The 21,362-nt window shown below is 35.4% G+C and overlaps 2 protein-coding genes across 3 annotated transcripts; one reads left to right on the top strand and one right to left on the bottom strand.

The window, feature by feature from the left end:
- The first annotated feature begins 28 nt into the window (after positions 1-28).
- Positions 29-16,556, top strand: LOC111367543 (tRNA (cytosine(34)-C(5))-methyltransferase-like). 2 transcript variants are annotated; one of them, XM_022988480.1, is made up of 15 exons: positions 32-344; positions 443-531; positions 5,208-5,274; positions 5,379-5,494; positions 7,402-7,468; positions 7,572-7,620; positions 7,758-7,843; positions 8,000-8,265; positions 8,364-8,419; positions 10,037-10,122; positions 12,142-12,234; positions 14,130-14,460; positions 14,772-15,322; positions 15,699-15,933; positions 16,048-16,556. In XM_022988480.1, the coding sequence occupies exons 1-15, from the start codon at positions 135-137 to the stop codon at positions 16,302-16,304; spliced, it is 2,559 nt and encodes an 852-aa protein (XP_022844248.1). In that variant the 5' UTR covers positions 32-134; the 3' UTR covers positions 16,305-16,556. The 2 variants fall into 2 exon arrangements, with proteins under 2 accessions (XP_022844249.1, XP_022844248.1); XM_022988481.1 differs by lacking the exon at positions 15,699-15,933 and having other exon boundaries at positions 29-344.
- Positions 16,557-16,715: 159 nt separating this feature from the next.
- LOC111367542 (ras-related protein Rab11D) lies at positions 16,716-19,773 on the bottom strand. The gene is made up of 2 exons (XM_022988479.1): positions 19,409-19,773; positions 16,716-17,445 (listed from the first exon to the last, which is right to left on the bottom strand). The coding sequence occupies exons 1-2, from the start codon at positions 19,642-19,644 to the stop codon at positions 17,001-17,003; spliced, it is 681 nt and encodes a 226-aa protein (XP_022844247.1). The 5' UTR covers positions 19,645-19,773; the 3' UTR covers positions 16,716-17,000.
- Positions 19,774-21,362: the final 1,589 nt, after the last annotated feature.

The following is a 21,362-nucleotide window of genomic DNA, read 5'->3' as shown; positions in this document are numbered from 1 at the left end:
AATTCACATCACAAAGAGACCCAGCATCTCTACCACTGTTAAAAACCGCCCGCCCCCTTCTTCCTAGAGACACCAGAATCTCTGCACTTTGCACAAGCTAAGCAGCAGCCAGCAGCCAATCCAATAAAGCAATAATGGGAGGCAGAGGGAGGTCCCGTACCCAGAGAAAGCACTTCCGTCAGAGCAGAGAAAACATATGGAAACGTTCCAAATCTGATGATATCCAAAATCCTGAAAATTCCGGCAACAGTACCCCGGATGATACCAATGATAGCAGAGTTAATAGAGGTCCCGGTTGGCAACCTTTTGCTACCCAGAACACCGGTTTTGATGAATATTACAAAGTAAGGAAGGAAAAAAAGGAGCTCTTTGGGGTATTTTGATATTTAAGTATGGCAGGTTTGTATTTAGCTCTATGAACTTGTGATTTTGAAATTCTTAGGAGCAAGAAATTGTTTCCCAGGAAGAATGGGATACTTTCATCAAGTATCTTCGGACGCCGTTGCCTGCTGCTTTCAGAATTAATTCCAGGTTCATTAACACAAATGCACATGTTATTGGATTTGCGACTTTTCTCTTTTCATTTTGTTTAGTATTTGCTTGATTATAACTTTGAGCAGGGGTTTTGTCGTTAAAAAATAAAATGGATTCAAGTAGAGTTTTTGTAACGTATCAATAAGCTAGACCCATACTGCAAGGTAAATGGGTTGATTATTCAGGTTGTTCCGTCATTGTTGTGGGTCCATAAGATCTGTTATATAAATGGCAGCATTATTCTTTTTCCTTTCCGCAGAGATGCTTATTTATAAATCTGACCACATTAGAGCGTGCCAAGAAGTACTTGGTGCTATGGGCCAAGTTGATCCTCTTCCTCAAGGATCTCAGACGAGGGACCCCTGGGAGAGCCACCGACTTCAAATACCATTCAGTTCCTATAGAACCTATCACTAATATCCCCCTATAGGGGGATAAGGCTAAGCAGATATATCGTATAACCCTTTTAATGTGTTGATGGGACATGAATAACAAATTTATATTGCCCTGTGAAAAAAATCCTAAATCATGAATATGGATGACAAATCAAAAAATTCTATACAGTACTGAAAAATGGAAAGATCTCGCAAGTCTAGATAATTATATGGCTCATGATCAAGGATACTTGAGATTTTTTGCTTATATGAGATTTTTCAGTATTTCCATGTTAGGATTATGCCCCCTGACATTCTTTCATAGAAAGGGAGAAATTAATTGATGTATTTATTGGATCCGGGATTGATAAGATCCATTTATTTAGCAGCACCTTAGGATGGCATAGCCTTAGAAGGACGAGGTTCCACCCTTACTACCATTCTACAGAACATTACATGAGATTTTCACCTCATACGGCTCCTCGTTCAAGAAGAGGATTCATTAGCTCATTATTTAGGACAAATCGGTGAAATGACAGAATCCATGAAAATTATCCAACAGGCTCAGGGATCTCAGACGAGGGACCCCTGGGAGAGCCACCGACTTCAAATACCATTCAGTTCCTATAGAACCTATCACTAAAATCCCCCTATAGGGGGATAAGGCTAAGCAGATATATCGTATAACCCTTTTAATGTGTTGATGGGACATGAATAACAAATTTATATTGCCCTGTGAAAAAAATCCTAAATCATGAATATGGATGACAAATCAAAAAATTCTATACAGTACTGAAAAATGGAAAGATCTCGCAAGTCTAGATAATTATATGGCTCATGATCAAGGATACTTGAGATTTTTTGCTTATATGAGATTTTTCAGTATTTCCATGTTAGGATTATGCCCCCTGACATTCTTTCATAGAAAGGGAGAAATTAATTGATGTATTTATTGGATCCGGGATTGATAAGATCCATTTATTTAGCAGCACCTTAGGATGGCATAGCCTTAGAAGGACGAGGTTCCACCCTTACTACCATTCTACAGAACATTACATGAGATTTTCACCTCATACGGCTCCTCGTTCAAGAAGAGGATTCATTAGCTCGTTATTTAGGACAAATCGGTGAAATGACAGAATCCATGAAAATTATCCAACAGGCTCAGGGATCTCAGACGAGGGACCCCTGGGAGAGCCACCGACTTCAAATACCATTCAATTCCTATAGAACCTATCACTAAAATCCCCCTATAGGGGGATAAGGCTAAGCAGACATATCGTATAACCCTTTTAATGTGTTGATGGGACATGAATAACAAATTTATATTGCCCTGTGAAAAAAATCCTAAATCATGAATATGGATGACAAATCAAAAAATTCTATACAGTACTGAAAAATGGAAAGATCTCGCAAGTCTAGATAATTATATGGCTCATGATCAAGGATACTTGAGATTTTTTGCTTATATGAGATTTTTCAGTATGTCCATGTTAGAATTATGCCCCCTGACATTCTTTCATAGAAAGGGAGAAATTAATTGATGTATTTATTGGATCCGGGATTGATAAGATCCATTTATTTAGCAGCATCTTAGGATGGCATAGCCTTAGAAGGACGAGGTTCCACCCGTACTACCATTCTACAGAACATTACATGAGATTTTCACCTCATACGGCCCCTCGTTCAAGAAGAGGATTCATTAGCTCGTTATTTAGGACAAATCGGTGAAATGACAGAATCCATGAAAATTATCCAACAGGCTCTGGACGGCACTCTGCCTGAAACGATATAAATTTAGATTATTGAATTCTGTGATGTTTGTATTGGATTATGACTAAAATCTTTATCTGTGAAAAAATGGTAAATGGCTAGTTGATAGTTTTGCATAGGATAATGGTCAACTTGAATTCTCAAAAGAAGACTGGAATTGTGCTCTCCAGAATCCACTTCATTGGATAAAATTTGAAGCTTCTCTATTATTTACATTCCCATTTCGTATGCTGGTATTATGAATTAATAGTTGAAAATTTCCGCAATGCACCTTAGGAGGATGCAACAGTCTACCACTTGCTGTAGAATATCCCACTTCTTTTAGACTTTTACAAACTTATCATGCCCAAAAACCTGGCAAACATTACAAATAGAAGAAGTAAATGGTTTCATGTTCTAGAACAGAAAGTAGGTCGGAAAAATATTTTCAGTTTTCCTGGAAAGGTGAGTGGGATCAAAAGGATCTCTTTCACTGATGGCTGGTTCAGTTCATTCATCTTGATGCTCATGAGTCCAAAGCATTTGTTTATTCCTATTAGATAAGCTGTGTTCTCTCACCCTTTTATGCATTTTGGAAGTGGAAAGATAAGAAGAGAAGAGAAGGTAGATTCTCAGTTCCTGCTTGTTTTGGAGAGTAGTGAAAATCTCTTTTCATTGAATCTTGTTTTTTGGAGCTTGGGGGAAATGTCAAGATTTGATAATCTTTTAAGTTCGGTTATTTAGTTTTTCTAAAGCAAGAGTACAGAGAAAAAAAAATTTCTTTGCATCCTGGTTTTCGAAGCTTGGGGAAAATGAAGAGTTGATACTCTTTTAAGCTCATTTATTTGGTTTTTTAAAACAACCCTGTGAATAATGGTTAACTCGATGATACAAAGGAGTCTCATTTTCACTATCCCTCTCTTTCGAAGATGAAATAACTGAATAATCCTTTCATGGTCAAGACAAACTCACCACACAATTGCAATCATGACTAATAAGAGTTTCAATGGTATGAGTTGAGGATGCAGAAATCTTTTAGAGGGTTCTGTACTATCCTCCCCTCCTCCATCCCTTTCCCTGGAAGCAGACTTTCACATGTGAAGATTCTTGAGGTCCTAACTAGTCAAAGTCCAGTTCAACACAACAAGTTATGTCTGCATTTCAATAATTACCCTCCAAGGACCTCAAATTACAGTCACTTTCTTATATTCAAAATTAAATTTCTTTTCTTGAGTTAATATTAAGACCCATAAATAACCTTAAATTTCAGGAATTCGTCGAATTATTACACTGAAATAGGTTCCCAGTGCCAAAATACCCCAAATCAGAAAATAGTGACCGTCTAAACAGTAGCGTTGACACTGGCTTAAAAGCTGGCAGAAATGAATTTTTGCAGCTGTTTAAACCTAATACGGCATGCCTGCAACTCTCAAACCATGATTTTACCCATTTAATCAAGTCTCTGGGTCATTTGAACATCACAAATAAGAATTAAGGTCAAACAGATTAAAAAATTTCCAATTTCTAACAACTTTCACCTATCCCTTTGCTAACATTTTTGTCATTAAGCACAATTACAGTTTTATGGTCTCCACGTGCATGTTGTTTTTCAGTTTAATCATCATTAACGTCTATTTCCCAGGCCCTACTTGAAATCCGAAAATTTCTTCAACTTTCACCTTATTCACTTTTTTGAATGAAATCTTCTCCCTTTTTGCATTTTAAGCTGTCCTTTTCTAGTGCCGAACTCTAATTTGTGGAGGCTGAGGTAGGTGGAAGATTGATGGGGAAAATGGATAATAACCATGATTTCTGTTGAGAAAAATGTGCAGGAAACAGGGCCAGAAAGCGGCTCCAAATGCTAGAAATGTTTGGTTGTCAACTTACTTTATCTGAACTTGGGACTGTCATTGAAGTAACTTAGTGATAAAATTATATATGTATTTAACGAGTAATTTTGATTTCTAGAGGTTATTGATTTTAGATAGATTTGGCTTTGATATTTTGATAAGATTGCAATGTTTTAGAAGTTCCCTAGAATTAAGTTCTCTACCACTATAAAAGTGGAACTAAGTTTTCAATCTATACAGAGTTCTAAGATTGAATCAAAGATACATGTCAATCAAAATTTCCCTCCCATAAAATTATTTTCTCTCCCTTTTCTCTTCGCCTTTTCTCCGTTCTCCTTTGCTTCTCTATTTTCTTCTGTTTGTCTCTCCCATTCCGCATCAAATATCTTTGTGTTACTACCGAAATATGTGTTATAATGTGTATGCATGAATGTTTAAGCCATTTTTGGAAGCATATTACTTTTGAAACAGGTTTAATTTGTTAGTAGTTGAAAAACTTGTTCAAAGTATCATATGTTTACATTTGGAAACTAACTTCTCAGTTTTGATGTTTCTCTATAATTTTGTTATGATAATTCATGTGCCACCACCTTTTCTCAAAGAATAAATTCTTTGAGATTTTTAACTAATTTCGAATTTGGATACCTGGAACTGATTTCCGGTGTAGTAATGCTCTTTTTATTTGTTGATTTTGCAGTAGTCAGTTCTATAGGGATATTCGGCTGCAGTTGGAAAATGACTTCTCCATCTCACTCCAGGCCGAGGTACATTGATTGTACTAATTTTCAGAATTATGAATGGACTTAGGTTTTGTAGAAATTCCAAAACAGCTTCACCGTGCAAAATTCCTTAAATTAAATTTATTTAGGATGTCGATGGGTGTGAAGTGGTGGCAATAAAACCGTTGCCCTGGTACCCCAATAATCTTGCTTGGCATTCAAATTTTTCTCGGAATCAGCTGAGGAAGAACCAAACTCTTGAGAGGTGCGTTTACAACCTATCTTTTTTAACACTTTTTTGGGATTTTATATTTGACCTTTAGTGTAGAGAATGATGCTGTCTATTGTTTTGTCGGAAAACCAAATATACACGGGAATAGTTACAGAACTCTCCCAAGTTTTATTAAAAATACTACATATTAAAATTGATGTTTTCTCTGAATTGACCATGTAAGCTAAAAATGCAAGTGAATGCTGACAATTGGGTCTTTTCTACATACTTTAATTGGAAGGGAAAAGTTTGATACTTAAAGTAGCATTGGAAAAGAAATGCTTTTTCGCAATCCACAAGAAAGCTTGCAAGAAGCCAGAGATTGGCGAAGCTATTTGTTTCAATAAATCGTATGTATTTAAAGCATATACACACTTGTAGAATGTGTACTGTCCAAGCCACAATGGTTTTTCTTACTAAACTGATATAGCCCTCATTTGTTTCTCATTTTTGGATGAATGAGAATGAAAAATATAGTTGTTACGGGTCTCATACAAGATATAAAATTTTAAATTTGGTGGCTTGATGTGATGGATAATGGTCATATTTTTTATTTTAATAAGAAAAAATTGGAACCAAACAGGGGCATAGTGTTTGTACAGGTGGGAAGAAGATTAGACAAACATCAACTGGTCTTTATATAAATAATAATACGAGCTACAAGCTAAAGAATTTAATAGCTTTTCAAAAATGAACGTTCAAATTAAAAAAGGAATTTTCAGTACTGTATATTATTTGATATACAATATACAACTGAAAAACTTTTGCACCATTGGTGCTTATGCAAATCTAAAAAAATATTAGTAGCTTATTATGTGATTGCTTGCTGCAACTTCTTCAAATACTTGCTATATTTGACACTTACATCCCATTGGTTATGATACAAGTTTAGCTCTCTCAAGGATTTCAAAGAAACACTTTATTGTGGTTAATTGTGAGACAGCGTTGAATTGAGCCCTTTTTCTAGATCTTGTACATCTACACACTTAAGATTCCTCCCTCTATGCAAACATCAACCGGCATGTTTGACTGCTTAGAAGAGGGAGGAGTAGAAAGACATTAACATGGTTGATGTGGTTGCTCAGGACCTACTAGCATTGTTTCTTCTGGTGGATTAGGCAATGAATTAAATAGAGGGGAGAAAAAAGGATTTACAAAGCTAATCCATATCTATTGGGAATGGGACTTAATTTGTAGTATGCTGTTTCCATATTATAGCCATGTTAAATTTTTCATGATTGGTTGAATGGTTTTTTCACAATCGAAATTGTAGCATCAGGAATCTATGCTGGAGATCATAAACTATAGATAAATGGTATTCTGGTTCTCTAGTGAAGAATTTATTTATTTGTACTCTTTCGAGTTATATTTTAAGGGGAAATATTATGCTTTCTGCTTCCATCTCTGACTGCCTTGGTTAAAACACAATAGCCCTTTCAACTCTCTCCAATTCTTTTTATTAGACATGAGTTTTGGTGAACATTACATGGTTTTTCTTACACATTTAACTTTATTATGATTGAAGCAGTATATATGTTATTTGAGCCCTTTCAACTTATTTCAATCCTTTGTAGTACATAATGAGATTTGGAGACTATATTACATGGTTTTTGTTACACGTTCAACTTTATTACGACTGAAGCAATATAAATGTTATTTGACTACCTTTTGTAAATTTGTAATTTATGTACAGGTCTAGATCCAGCGTTTAACAACTTTTACGTTTCATGTTTATCTTCTATATGCTACATTTTGTAATAAGGAGGTTCATCTATATAAGTTTGTATATCTAAGACTGACTTGCGTTAAGAAGCTTCTATGTTGAAACACACTAAACATCTGACCATTGGTCGACCGTTGATGGTTCCATTTACTGTTCATGGTTGTAACAAAACCTTCAGGTTCCACGAGTTCTTGAAGCTAGAAAACGAAACTGGAAACATTACAAGACAAGAGGCTGTCAGCATGGTTTGTCAATTTTACATATTGTTCTTTTCTCTTGTTTAGTTTGAACATTCTTTGAAGCTCTGGGTTTGACTTGTTTATTTTTTCATTTTTCTTTCTGATTCAGGTTCCTCCATTGTTTCTGGATGTGCAACCACACCATTTTGTTCTTGATAGTAAGCTAAATCTATGAATTTAAAAGCTATTTGTAATTAAATTTTGTTTCACATAGTGACTGCCTGCCTACACCTCAGGCATTCCTATTGAATGAACAATTTCTGTGTATTCTGATTATTTCCTTTTCTTTATGCAGTGTGTGCTGCTCCAGGTTCAAAAACATTTCAGTTACTTGAGATGATACACCAGTTAACAGAACCGGGAACCTTACCTCGTGGAATGGTACTATTACTTTCTTTTCTTTTCTTTTCTTTCCTTTTATATTTAATTTCTGTTCACTGCATGACATTACAAAAGTAGCTAGTTTTAGCTTTCCATCTCATTCTTTTCCGTACATTTTTTTTGACTTTTGTTATGTGCCTTCTTCTCATGATTTAGGTGATTGCAAATGATCTGGATGTCCAGCGCTGTAATCTTCTAATTCACCAAACAAAAAGAATGTGCACTTCTAACTTGATAGTGACAAATCACGAAGCCCAACACTTTCCAAGTTGTAATCTACACAGGAATCACATAAATAATTCTGAGTTTGGAAATAGTGAGGAACCTGGTATCACTCAGCTTCAATTTGATCGTGTCTTGTGTGATGTTCCATGTAGTGGTGATGGAACTTTACGCAAGGCTCCTGATATCTGGAGGAAATGGTAATATTTTTCATCAATACCTATGGTTTTCTACGTAAGTCTTGATTGTAAGAAGTATATCCCACCGGCCTCTTTTCACGTTCCCCTCTTCTTTGCAGGAATGCAGGAAATGGTAATGGTCTCCATGGCCTACAAGTTCAGATAGGAATGCGAGGTACATTTCCACCAATTTTCTGCAGTTGCACGACGTGTAATGCAAATTATAGTATTCTACTTTTAACCTTAATCCCTAAAAGAACTGGTTTCTATTGTCTTACCTATATTTCATATATAGTGTGTTGAGTAATTGAATATTTACTCAAGTAATTAATTATACCTTTGAGTAAAACTATATTTTAAACTTTTGTATTGCATATGTTACTTTTCTTTTGATTTGATTACTAAATAACTTATAGTCACCTACTGTTATACTGGATGAAATAATTACTTTGATAACGAACTTCTTATAGTAGTCATTTACATGGAAATCAAGATTGATGAAAGCTAACAAAACTACAAATCTTTATTTTCTTTAGTTCTTTGCAAAAAGGAGAATTTATGAAGCTTGATGGTTATAATTAGGAACTGTAGATAAAAAGAAGATGGTCATATTTAACAAGGCTTAATAGGTACCTCGACATTTTACTTGTGCGAGGCGTAAGCCTCAAAATAGACCAATAAATAATTCAATAGAATACGAAAATACGAAATGTGCTCAAAATAAATCATACACCATCTTAAAAAAATCCATAATAGAACGAATTATCAATATTGGAAGTCTAACTTGAAAATAAACATAAAGTAGATCAATAGAATAAAAGAAAATATTCCATAGAGCTAAGACCAGTAATAGAATTTCTGGAAAATGCCAGACAATTGAGCAAACAACTTATTCGTCTTGAGGCATGGCCTTGAGGTGTAAACCTCACAAATGGCACTTGGGGGGTAGGATTGAGGTGTTTAATGAAAGCCTCACGAGTCAGGATTTGAGGCGTAAACCTCATATAGTTATTGTAAACAATGGGTTTAGAAAATAATATTGTATGTCTCACTAAACTTGATTCCTTTAGCTGTTGAAGCTTCAAGTGAAGGCCAAGTACCAAGGTGGTGGCTTTGAAGTAGTTGGCTTGTACAAGTTTTTTATGAAACATGTAGGCTTATCTGTTGGTAATTTAGTTGGAACCGAATATAAATTTTCTTATGAAAAAACATTCCATCCTTGTTTAGTTGTTTCTCTTCACCTTGTGGTTTGGTTGTATTTGTGGCTTGAGGTAACGTACAACTTTTTTTTTTTTTTTTTTTTTTTGCTGTACCTTTCTATAACTCTTGTCTATGCCTTTATTGTTTCTGATGATAAAATTTGGATATATTCAATAAAAGGGAGTCAGGAATGAACCCAAAAACCTGATAAGAATTAAAATTATTAGAATCAATCACACATTTCTATGCTTAACTGTTTGGACGCTTTCAAAAAAGGTAAAAAGAAAGTTTCCTTTGTATCCAGATTTTGAAGGGTATAGGGTGAAAACTCTCTAATAAAGGATATTAACAATATGTATTATCATGACTTCTGGTCAATCTTGATTTACATATGCTAGAGCCTGTGCAAAGAGTCATTTGTTGGATGCATAAAACTTGGAATGGTAGAACTTCTGTTAAAGAAATTAATTACTATTTAATGTTTTAGGCAAAATATTACTTTAAGTTCTATCTGTAACCCAACATTAAATTTTTCTGAGAAAAGCACTAATTAAACATTTATGTTTCTTATGGTTTTAAACAATCGTCATAGGTATATCGTTGCTTAAAGTTGGTGGGAGAATGATCTATTCAACTTGTTCAATGAACCCAACTGAGAATGAGGCTGTGGTTGCTGAGGTAAGTTGCTCAAAGAATCCAGTTTTTGGAGTTTGCTGCAAATTTTTCCATTTATAGACCCAAACCCTCCATTGTGAATATGGGGTGTACAGGGTGCCCCCACATGCTGACACTGTCAGTGCACAGTATGAATGAAAATTTTTACCATATTTCTGTTTGTTTGAGTAGTGGTCTACACCACACCTTCAATTATAAATCTAAGAGTTGTTAGGGTTAATACGTGGAATTTGACTATGACTATGAGAGCCCGCCAATTGCATAGAAAAGCAATTTGTTGACCTCTTTCTCTAGTGTCTCCTAACCAAGGGGGCGTATTCTCAAAAGGGAGGCCTCTCATCAGCCGACTTGGAAGAATGAGTCTCACTCCCGGGCCACCCTCAGGCGTACTTTGATTGAAGCAAGAGGAGTTGCAGACACCACTCAGATAATGTCTCTACTTCATTAATAGGCCCTCTCTTCTTTTTCATGCCCTCTCTTCTTTTTCATTTTTCACATGTATAATGTTAAACATGCATAATCGAGTAGTGAAACGTTTTTCCTTCATGAGGAAGGCAAAAAGCCTCATCTTAAATTGAAAAATGTCAAAAAGTTATTAAAACATAAAACAAGCACATAATATTTTGTAAACTTTCAAAATTCATAATAGAACAATTTTAGTTTGCAAACAAATAAAAGAAAAAGTTATAAAGCAACAAAAAAGAAAATAATATTTTAGTTGGTAGGGTAGTGAACTATTCCCAAAGTACATCAACGAGAAACACAATTTGCAATGTTTTAGTGGACAGTGAGCTATTTTAAAAAGGGGCCAATCGAATTACTATTATTTGTGGGTCCACACCTAAAGCAAAGTAATTAAGGAGTGCGCGCTTCACAAATCTTGAAGTGGTGTGGTGGGGTATGTGCCTCACCAAAACCTCCAAAACTGCCTCACAATCAGTGCCTTGAGTCGATTTTTGCTTGCTCTCCCTGAGGCAGGCCTTAAGGAGGCCTCAATTGGGTTTTTAAAAATTGTGCCCATATGGAGCCCAAAGGAATAAAATAAATTGTTCTCCTAGAATCCCCTCCCCCCAACGCCCCACAAAATCTCGTCTAATAACTAACTAACTAATAACATGTAATATGTAGCCCCCGTTTGGTAGCAATTTTTTACTCCAAAAAATTAATTTTTTGATAGTTATTTCACTATTTCGGCCGTCATTTTTGACTTCTTCGCTTATAGGTGGGACTCACTTTTCTTTTTAACAGTCAAAAAATAAATTCTCAGAATCACTATTGAACATGCTCATAGTATGGGTACCATTTTTTTAGTATGGAAACCCTTACATTTAGTCAGAACCTTTCTGACTAAGAACTGGGACCACCTTTAAGCACAATGCAGGGTGCCTGGAGCTGAATCTAGACCAACAGCCACAACCCAGTATATCATAGTTTTATTTAACTAAACATTCCTATGAGTAATGGTCGCCTTGTTGCCTATATCACTTCGTAGAGAGAGGGAGAGTATTGAACCTATAGTCGACTCCAGTCTCTCCTTTACTCCCATGCACACCCTAAAGTGCTTGCCTAAAATGGTCGTGCACGTAATTTCTGAACATCAAACATTAAACCCTTATTTTCATTTTAAGTAGTTGGGGATAGGATAGCTAGCCTTTCCCACATTTCGAGTTGAATAAATGAATGCAACCTCAACCACAGAGATCTTTGATTTTAGTCTGCTGTCCTAATCCGTGATCAGCAACTTTTGTTAAAGCAAACTGAATGGAATTGTTACATATACTTGTATATTTAATTTGAACATAATCCTCCTTGCCTTTGAATTTATTATATCTTCTCCATTTTTTTTAGTCACACTATGAAGGTGTGTCATGGTAAACTTCTAAATTTATGTACTATGCAGCATCATATACTTCTCTCTCTCATGTGGCGGTGCTTGTCTCTGTGTTTGTGGCATGTGTTTTTGTGTTAATGTCTCGCCGACCTGTATATATTCACATGCCTATAATGTTTAATTCCCCTCAGATCTTGCGGAGATGTGAAGGATCTATTGAGCTTGTGGATGTCTCCAGTGAGCTGCCTCAATTGATTCGCAGGCCAGGCCTTAAGAAATGGAAGGTTAGTAATAAATTTTGAGTTGGCTTTTTATTATTACAGAATATTCGGAGTATGTACACAGTAAGCTGCAGTTGGTGTACACAGTTTTATCTTAGTTACTAGAATTTTGTACCTGAGGTTCTTGCACAGGGTTTTCTATTTATCTTTTGCTAACGAAATTATCTCTTTCCTCAAACCAACTATTCCATGTCTCAATTGTCCCCCAAGAGGAGAAGCTCTGTATAGATAGAACTCTTGACTTCCAACAAAAACAAATGTTTGCAACAAGTCAGTAACAAATCCATAACTAAATTTTGAAGATACTGGCAGCATTGTAATGCGTCTCTTGCTTGTACTCTTCTGCAACGGTGCTTTAGATCATTCTGTTCAGGTTTGCCTGATGTTCTCGAAATTTGGTGGACCACGTTTGTGACGTTTGGTAGAGCATAGTGTTGAGACACATTATCTAAAAGCTTAAGCAGATGGATAGAGACACGTATGCATCATATCATTAGTCTTCAACACGTCCTCTCAGGTGACGTGTAGGCAGTTTTGATTTTTTTCCATAAAAGCCTAACACATGCACAATTCATTTAAATGGGTAGGGGAGAGACTTAAACGTAGGACCTTTGCATCCTCTGATATTATGTTGAACCACTTGATTTAAAAGTCTAAGCTATTAGATGGGGCTGCATATATATATCATTTAATTATTGTCTTCAAGATATAGGATCTCTAGGCACATTTTTGTTCACCATTGCATTGGAAAGATTATAATTCAAGTCATGAAGGGGGTTGGTATTATAGTTTGTTCACTTGTTCTAATGGACCTTCACTTTGATGACTTCGGGAAGATCACTGCTCCAGTAGGTGAAATAACATGCTTGTGTATGTTGAAATGTAGTAAAGTTTGATATCAATCCTGAATGGTTGCTGAAGAACTCACTAATTATTTGACTACTATAGCATTTCTTGAGGGGACTATGTACATGAATTGACTCTAGATAAATATATTTACCTTGTGAATCACAGTTCAAATTAATCTTATGGATTAATTGTCTTCCTGTGTCCTATCATGGACAATGTGTCTAGAAGACCTTAATGTTAAATCCCCAAGTTCCCACGCTAAATGTGATAGATGTACTTCAGCAAGAGCTCCTCTATCTCAAAATCTGTCATTTCATCTCTGGTGCCTGAGACCCTTTTTGGGTTGATAAATTTAGTTAGGGGAAGAAAAAAAAATTGTTACTTGCTGGAAAAAGTATATAATTTGAAAAAACAAATGATACTAAATAACCTGAAAAACACATTGGGGATTCTTGTGCTTCTATATCTATTTCCTTTTGCATACTTTTTAACTCCACTTACAAGCCTTAATTTTCTCATCTTTGCAAATTTGATGTCTTCTGTGAATATTTAGTAAATTCGATCAATAGTCTTACCCCAGGTGGAACACTATCCTACCGATAAACCACTGTAAACTCTATCTAGCCACATTATCTATTTATTGATTCTTTATCATTTAATTCCTATATTAATCCAGCAAATCCCATACTTGATCTCAAATATACATATAGAATTCTACGGAAAGCCGTATTTGATGAAAGTTGTATGTACGTCTGGGAGGGAGATCTTTCATATCTTTTTAGATCCACCCTACAATATGGGGTAAAAAAAGCCAAAAGGAGTGATTTTAGCCCTCAGTAAAAGAAAACGGATTCTTGAATTTCACGCATGTCACATCAACGTATTGCTGAAGAAAAAACAGCAAAATCTGATCCAATTTATTGTAATCGATTACTTAACTTGTTGGTTAACCGTATTCTAAAACATTGAAAAAAATCATTGGCTTATCAAATTATCTATTGAACCATGACAATAGCATTTAATTTATATTAATACATTTTGCTGTGCAGGTTCGAGATAAAGGGGTGTGGTTTACATCTTATAAAGATGTTCCTAAATATCGAAGGTCTATAGTTACTTCAGGCATGTTTCCCTCTGGTAAAACATACGAGGAAACATCTGAGCTTGATCATGAAACTGTTACTACAGAATTAGTTGAGAATGGTAAGGAGAGTACTGGAAATGAGCTCCAGATGATTGATGATCCTATGTTTCCAGCTCCAAGTTCGGATGCAGAAGTCTCGACTCTACCTTTGGAACGTTGTATGAGGATAGTTCCTCATGACCAAAATACTGGGGCCTTCTTTATTGCTGTTTTTCACAAGCTTTCATCTCTTTCTGGTAAGTAGAAAAAAATCATTCTGATTGGGTGAGCAATTAAAAGTTCTGGGCTTTCTTGCATGCTTGCCGGGGGTTTTGTTGGTTACTGAAGCACATTCTGATTTCTGATATATTTTGGTTTCATTGCTGGTGTTTCACTGCCATAACCAACTCTACTAAGTGGGGTAATTCTGGAAAAACTGATGTATAAAGTGTAAAATGACAACGTTCTTATTCAATGTCTTAACAAAAATAACAAAATAGGATGGAGTAGTATTTTACCTAAATCTTGCATTTTCTACTCAGTATTCACATTATCTTTACCTCTGCAGTGACTCAGAAAAAAAATCTCAGTCTTCCTAAGAAAATGGATTCTAGTAATGCTCAAGCTGAAATATCAAAGAATGAGGTGAAAGAAGATTCGGATGGGGTGGAAATTGATTCAACCAAAGGCACAGAGGGTCAACGTTCTGAAGTCACTATTGATGCTGATATACTTGAGAATGGAATTGATGAAGATGCTTTGGATACTGACAGTAATATACTGTCAAAAGAAACTGAAAAAGAGGAAGCCCAACCTTCTCCTGATACGAAAACTGGTGCCGAATTGACAAGGGGTAAAAGAAAGCTACAGATTCAAGGAAAGTGGAGAGGAGTTGATCCTGTTCTTTTTTACCGGGATGACACTGTTATTGATAGGATAATGGAATTTTATGGAATTAAAGAATCCTTTCCTTTTAAAGGTCATCTCATTACAAGAAACATAGACAATAACCATGTGAAGAGAATATACTACATTTCAAAGTATGTGAAGGATGTTCTTGAATTGAACTTATTAGCTGGCCAACATCTTAAGATAGCTTCCGTTGGACTGAAGATGTTTGTAAGTTATTTTTATATTGAATCTTTTACCGGTTTCAAAATAAGTGTCTTTTTTCTTTTCTTTAACTTAGAATGGTAGGAGAAAGGAACATAATTTGTTTAGAAAGAAAAAAATAACTTCTACTTTTCTTAAGCTTAGCTAAATGTGCTCTTAACAAAAGCATAAAAAAATGAAAAACCCTGATTGCTATTTTTGGTCCATCCAGCAGTTTAGTACTTGGGGGTAGATTTTATTCTTTTCTTTTCAACTGCTAATCGCAGTGATCTCAGTTAATGAAATGATGTTTATTTAGGGAAAAGGGAAAATAAACATTTTCACCTAACGTGTCTTCTATCAGCCTGATGGTTGTTTTGAATATATTTTCTTCTGATTTCAGGAAAGACAGACTTCGAAAGAAGGGACAACTGCGCCCTGTTTATTTCGAATATCTTCTGAAGGATTGCCATTGATTCTTCCACATATAACTAAGCAAATCTTATACGCATCTGCAGTAGATTTCAAGCATCTATTACAATACAAAATTATCAAATTTTCAGATTTCGTTAACCCTGAGTTTGGAGAAAAGGCTTCAAAGCTTATGCTAGGTTGTTGCGTGGTGGTTCTGCGTAGAGGTCTCTATGTTGTTGAAGTTTACAATGATCAATTTATGGTTATTCCTTGTGGTATCGAGTTGTAAACAATTTCTAAAATATACTTTGCATCCTGAATTTGTTTATTTCCTGCAGACGACAAGGACTTATCAGAAGATCAGCAAGTGGATGCATCGACGGTTGCTATTGGATGTTGGAGGGGTAGAACTAATGTGGCTGTGATGGTGACCGCAATTGACTGCCAGGAACTGTTAGAAAGGTTGTCCGTGCTTAAAGCAACAGAAACAGCCCATAATAGCTCCTCCCAACTCAAGGCTGATGAATTCGGGCACAAGAATGATTCTGAAATTAAAGAGGACATTAAAGCCTTGACACCAGAAACTCTTGGTTGAACCAGCAAATTTTGGAGTTCATCTCGTCTGTGTTGTACTTTATTATTTATTTTAGAGATCTATAGCCAAAGTGTTGGGAACAGAAAATTTTGGAGCTCATTTGTTATCCCTCCAGTATTTGAAATGTTCTAGCAGTTGAGATGGAGATAGATTTGTTTCTCTCAGTTGTCTTTAAGCTTGCTTGTAAACCTTATATTATCAAGTTTTGCTATTATGTTAAAAAATTAAGTACATGTGCATTCTTGACCAAAAGGGTATAGATAATACGTCTTTGTTACATGTTTTTTATTTTTAAATATTGTGAAGTGTTGTCCAATGCAGCTTACCGAATACGTACTAGTCAAAGTGCACAATGATTCGAGCTATGCACCTCAGACCAAAGAGTAGAATGGTAAATAGTCACAAACGTAATGACTTTTCGGCCACACAAAATGGAAAGGTCACCATGCAAAAAATATTCATATTACAGGAGGGACCAGAAGACGGTCCAATAAAGTACCGTTTAAAGAGAGATGAAAAATAAAGAAACGAATAGATGATCACAAAATCAAATCTGCCACTCTGCTATTTGGTTTTCTCCCCCACTGAAGTCACAACCATTTCTTCTCTACAACCAAAATATAACACATAATTAAAAGAATCACGTCACTGAGCGTAGGATGATAGATCAAGACTTTCAATCCTAGGGGAAAAAAATCACGATCTACAGCACATCCTGTTCTTTTCCGGGATTACTTGTGCAGGACCGGGAATAATAATCTTCTTGCCAGATAAAGATGCAGGATTGCCATTAACTTGATCATCGCCTGCGACAAGATTTTTCTTATTCACAATGTTGAAAATCTCTGTCAACACAGTTGAGAACGCATTCTCAACATTTGTTGCTTCCAGTGCCGAAGTCTCTAAGAAGAAAAGTCCTTCCGTCTGAGCAAATTCCTTGGCATCCTCGGTGGGCACCACGCGCTGGTCTTCAAGGTCACTTTTGTTCCCAATGAGAATGATAACAATGTTCTTGTCTGCATGCGCGCGCAACTCTTCTAGCCAACGGGGTATGTGGTCAAATGTTTGGCGTTTAGTTATGTCATAAACCAACATAGCCCCAACAGCTCCCCTATAATATGCACTTGTGACAGCTCTGTATCTGTTCACAACACCAAAGGCGGCAAATTTGAGAAGCTAAGCATTCTGAATGATTCTTTTCAATAAATATAAACAATATCATTGGCTTGTCCCACCAAAGAAAGGAAAAAGACAAAGCAAACTAGGCACAAGCAGTTGCAAAACCCACGTTAAATCCCTCCCCATCCACCACCATATCGTGTTCTTATATGTTCTTGCAATGGAATGAAAGACGAACTATCTATCAAAAATATGTCATGTTTGATTAATATATAAATTGCAAATCCACATTCTCCATGTGCTTCACGTCTTAATGCTTCATATGAATTAAATGGTCAAAAATAAAAGAAACTTAACCACCATAGTAGGTTTTTACCGCTGTGCAAAATACGAACATTAACCACCATAAAACCCAAATCACAAAGAAAAATAACCCAATAATATTAAGCATAGGTGACCAAACAATGAAGAACACTTAATGGAGCTAACAAAAATTTGTTGTTTTGTTTGACAATATACTTTCTATTGATGCACAAAATTAAATTTCTAACGATCAACAATTGAAAATCTTTGTCAACCTTTATTAACTCTCCAAAATATGAATTATAGAGAAGTAAAGAGAAATATGAACTCTTGAAATTACAAGTTAAACTAAGAAGTAGTAGAACCCGTTTGGCAAGGCTTTTGCTTATATTAGAAGAGCTTCCTGTTAGACCCGCAATATGGAAGAAGTATCTGAGGCGCAACAAATTAGGCAAGGGCGGTTCCGGGATTATGAAAGAAGAGGGTAGCACATGCACGGTTATGAATTCTGTTATGGCAGCTGGGGGGCAAAACCTCTTATAAATAAGGTGATTTGTGCTCTGGAGAAGGCAGGCAAAAATTGGTGGTCAATTAGGAGAGAAATGGCTCTCTCGAAAAGCCAAATACCCCTTGTTTAGTTTCTTCAACTTTCCAGTTCTTTCAATTCTGTTTTCACTCGTTCATTTAGCAGATTTATTTTGTAATCAAAGTTCATTAGTGGAAATTCAATCCTATTTTCTGATTTCCTGTTGGTGAATTATTCCAAGTGACAATTGAATTTTCCCAGGAACCTATCACTTACCCACCTTAGGGCAGCTTCCTCTAAAAGGTCTTCCAGTTAGACAAAACACTTCTAAAAAATTATTCAAACATGTTGTTAAAAAGCAACTTCTTAGTCTCATAAACAGTTTTTGGCTTTTCAAAAGACCTTCCAAATGGGCCTTACCCTACTACATTTTAAAATTCCATTTGCTTCTAATTTAGTTTCCACATAGCATGATAGAAACAACAAAATTCCCTTTACAGTAAAATGAAAAATGCATTACATCATCTCCCTCTCTCAATAGCAGATAGAATGCACGACTCATGAGCATTTTTATGACTTCCATAGGTTTCGATCAATTCTCCTTGCGCACAATTGATAACTAATGGATAAAATTACATTTAACTTTCATGAAAATTTCATGTTATCTTCTAAGCTTCATCATCTTTCAAAGTTGGCCATAATTTAATATATTGTTACAATTGAGTCACTCCTTTATTTATTTCTAGGTTGTCACATTAGTTTTTGAAAGGATCCAAATGTAACAAACATTTAACTTTAGGGAATAAATTTAACTAATGACAAATAAATCAAAATATTAGTAAAGACATAATTATTCATCGCAAAGTATATACTGCAAATCAAACAGTCCCCTGTCAATACATTTAAACAGTTGAAGAAACACCCCAACATCAATCACACAACATTAATACTAAACCAAAATGAAACCGAAATCCGAAAAGCAAATCGACCCACAAAAGATCAGCTATGCCAATTACAAGAAACGTATTGCAGAACACAAAGCTACTTAAATCATAAGAAGGAAACACTCAAATTCATAATATCTTCTTAATTCGTCGGTCCATCCGCAAGTAAATATTGAGACATAGATATGTAAATCAGATGTGCGAGTATGTACCGTTCTTGGCCGGCGGTGTCCCAGATCTGGGCTTTAACGGACTTGTGCTGGATTACAAGCGTCCGGGTCTGGAACTCGACGCCGATGGTGGACTTGGAATCCAAACTAAACTCATTTCGTGCAAAACGGGACAGTATTTGAGACTTTCCCACTGCCGAGTCACCAATCAGCACCACCTTGAAAACATAGTCTATTTTCTGGCTTGCATCTCCATACCCACCTCCGTTACTTGCCATTTTCACTTCCTTTTTCTTTATCGCTTTGAGATGTGCGTCTAGAGAACCGGAGAATGATATGGAAATGAGACACAGAACGGAAGAGACGGAATGAATTGTAGTAAGAGTCCAACTTGGCTCTTAGAAAAGTATTTATTTATTCAATAATTCTAATTACGTGATTTGCAGACAACCCTCGACAGATTTTTATTAAAAATTGAGAAAAACCAACATAAAAATACTCATTTATGAAATGTCACATTAGTCTGTTTATTTTCTAGATTTGTTCAGCATTATTCATAATTCTATATGTACATAATAGGCAGACAATTTTTTCTTTGTGATTGGTTGCTGTAAAAAACAAATAATTGATTATTCTATTTTTTCTTACTATTATTCAAACAAATATTTTCTTAACTAACTTTTTGATAAAAGTATCTTTCTATTTGGTAAAATATATTATATGATAATATAAAATACATGTGTTGGCATGTACTATCTTGAGGATTGAACAACAAAATCGTTCAACTTGATGTTAGAAGGCAAGAATATGATTATTCAAGGTGAAGCATTTTGGAATTGATACAAGAGAGGAATAGTTCTCCATAATAGCGAACTACTCTTCGAAAGTTCATAATTTATTTATTTATTATTATTTTAAATATGTGAAGAGTTAGATATAGCGAAATGTACGATGTAGTGACATTAAATGATAACTCTAATAAAATGGATTTCATATCTTATTTATCCTTACTAAGGATCATCCTTATGTTATGTGGCAAATGATTAACCATAAAATGAGTTCTATATATCCATATATTTAACTAGATTTATCATGTCACATAATTTGCCACATATTGATCATCACCTCTAGTAAAAATAAATAGCATTATTTATCTTTACATATATTTTTTTTATTGGATCTAGTATTTAATGTCAATATAATGCAAACGTGTTGCCACGTAGATGAGTGTGTTATGGATCATAGGAGAACCATTACCCAAAAGTTAGCTTTTGAGATTGAAGAACCTATATCCAGATAAACCACGCAGAAGTCCATACTTTCAATGTAGGATTCAAGTATCATAAATTGCAACAATATCATGACAGTGGGAGAACTATACAAAAAAACTAGTTGTTGATGTCGGGAAGTCCCCAATTTATTTAAGTCCACGTAAAGTCTATACTTTTGACGTAAAATTCAAGACATGCACCTCACAACGATACCATGACAACCCTCCACCTTATATGATCTTGACGCCCATGTATGTTCGACTTTACACTAGCCATGACAAGTCTTGCAACACTATTTTGCCGAAATCACAATCCACACTGCAATATCGCAATCAAGAGAAACCTCACAAAAAGTTTATACTTTTAATGTAAAATTCAAGTCTCATACCTTACAAGATCATGATTACATCAATAGTATAACATTATTCAAATAAGTCCGGGTGCATTTCGGATGAATGCCAGAGCTGAATTTTCCTTCCCCAGAAATACGACAACTAGTCTCTGTCTTGGCATGGGAATGGCTGATGGTCCAAGATTAACACTTTGGCATTAGAGGGATAATAATGGGCTGAACTGTTCATACTTTGCCCAATTAAATTTACCTTGTTGCGGATTTGTTAAGTTTGTCTTGTTTTCTAATAAAAAATTAAAACTTTACAATAAAGTCATCTAGACCGTTAGGCTGGTAATCGATCCAAGTCGAGAATTTTAAAGGTTGGTAAAAA

Source organism: Olea europaea, chromosome 18 (assembly GCF_002742605.1).
Source record: "Olea europaea var. sylvestris chromosome 18, O_europaea_v1, whole genome shotgun sequence".
In the NCBI taxonomy this organism is placed as follows: domain Eukaryota; kingdom Viridiplantae; phylum Streptophyta; class Magnoliopsida; order Lamiales; family Oleaceae; genus Olea; species Olea europaea.
This window is presented reverse-complemented; position numbering and strand designations above follow the sequence as displayed.

Excerpts from the sequence above, each read along its gene's own strand:
- LOC111367543 (XM_022988480.1), top strand. The coding sequence starts at position 135 with ATGGGAGGCAGAGGGAGGTCCCGTACCCAGAGAAAGCACTTCCGTCAG. Across the intron at positions 8,420-10,036 it reads AGTTCAGATAGGAATGCGAG|GTATATCGTTGCTTAAAGTT; the intron begins GTACATTTCCAC and ends CAATCGTCATAG. Across the intron at positions 10,123-12,141 it reads ATGAGGCTGTGGTTGCTGAG|ATCTTGCGGAGATGTGAAGG; the intron begins GTAAGTTGCTCA and ends AATTCCCCTCAG.
- LOC111367542 (XM_022988479.1), bottom strand. The coding sequence starts at position 19,644 with ATGGCAAGTAACGGAGGTGGGTATGGAGATGCAAGCCAGAAAATAGAC. Across the intron at positions 17,446-19,408 it reads GACACCGCCGGCCAAGAACG|ATACAGAGCTGTCACAAGTG; the intron begins GTACATACTCGC and ends TGTTGTGAACAG.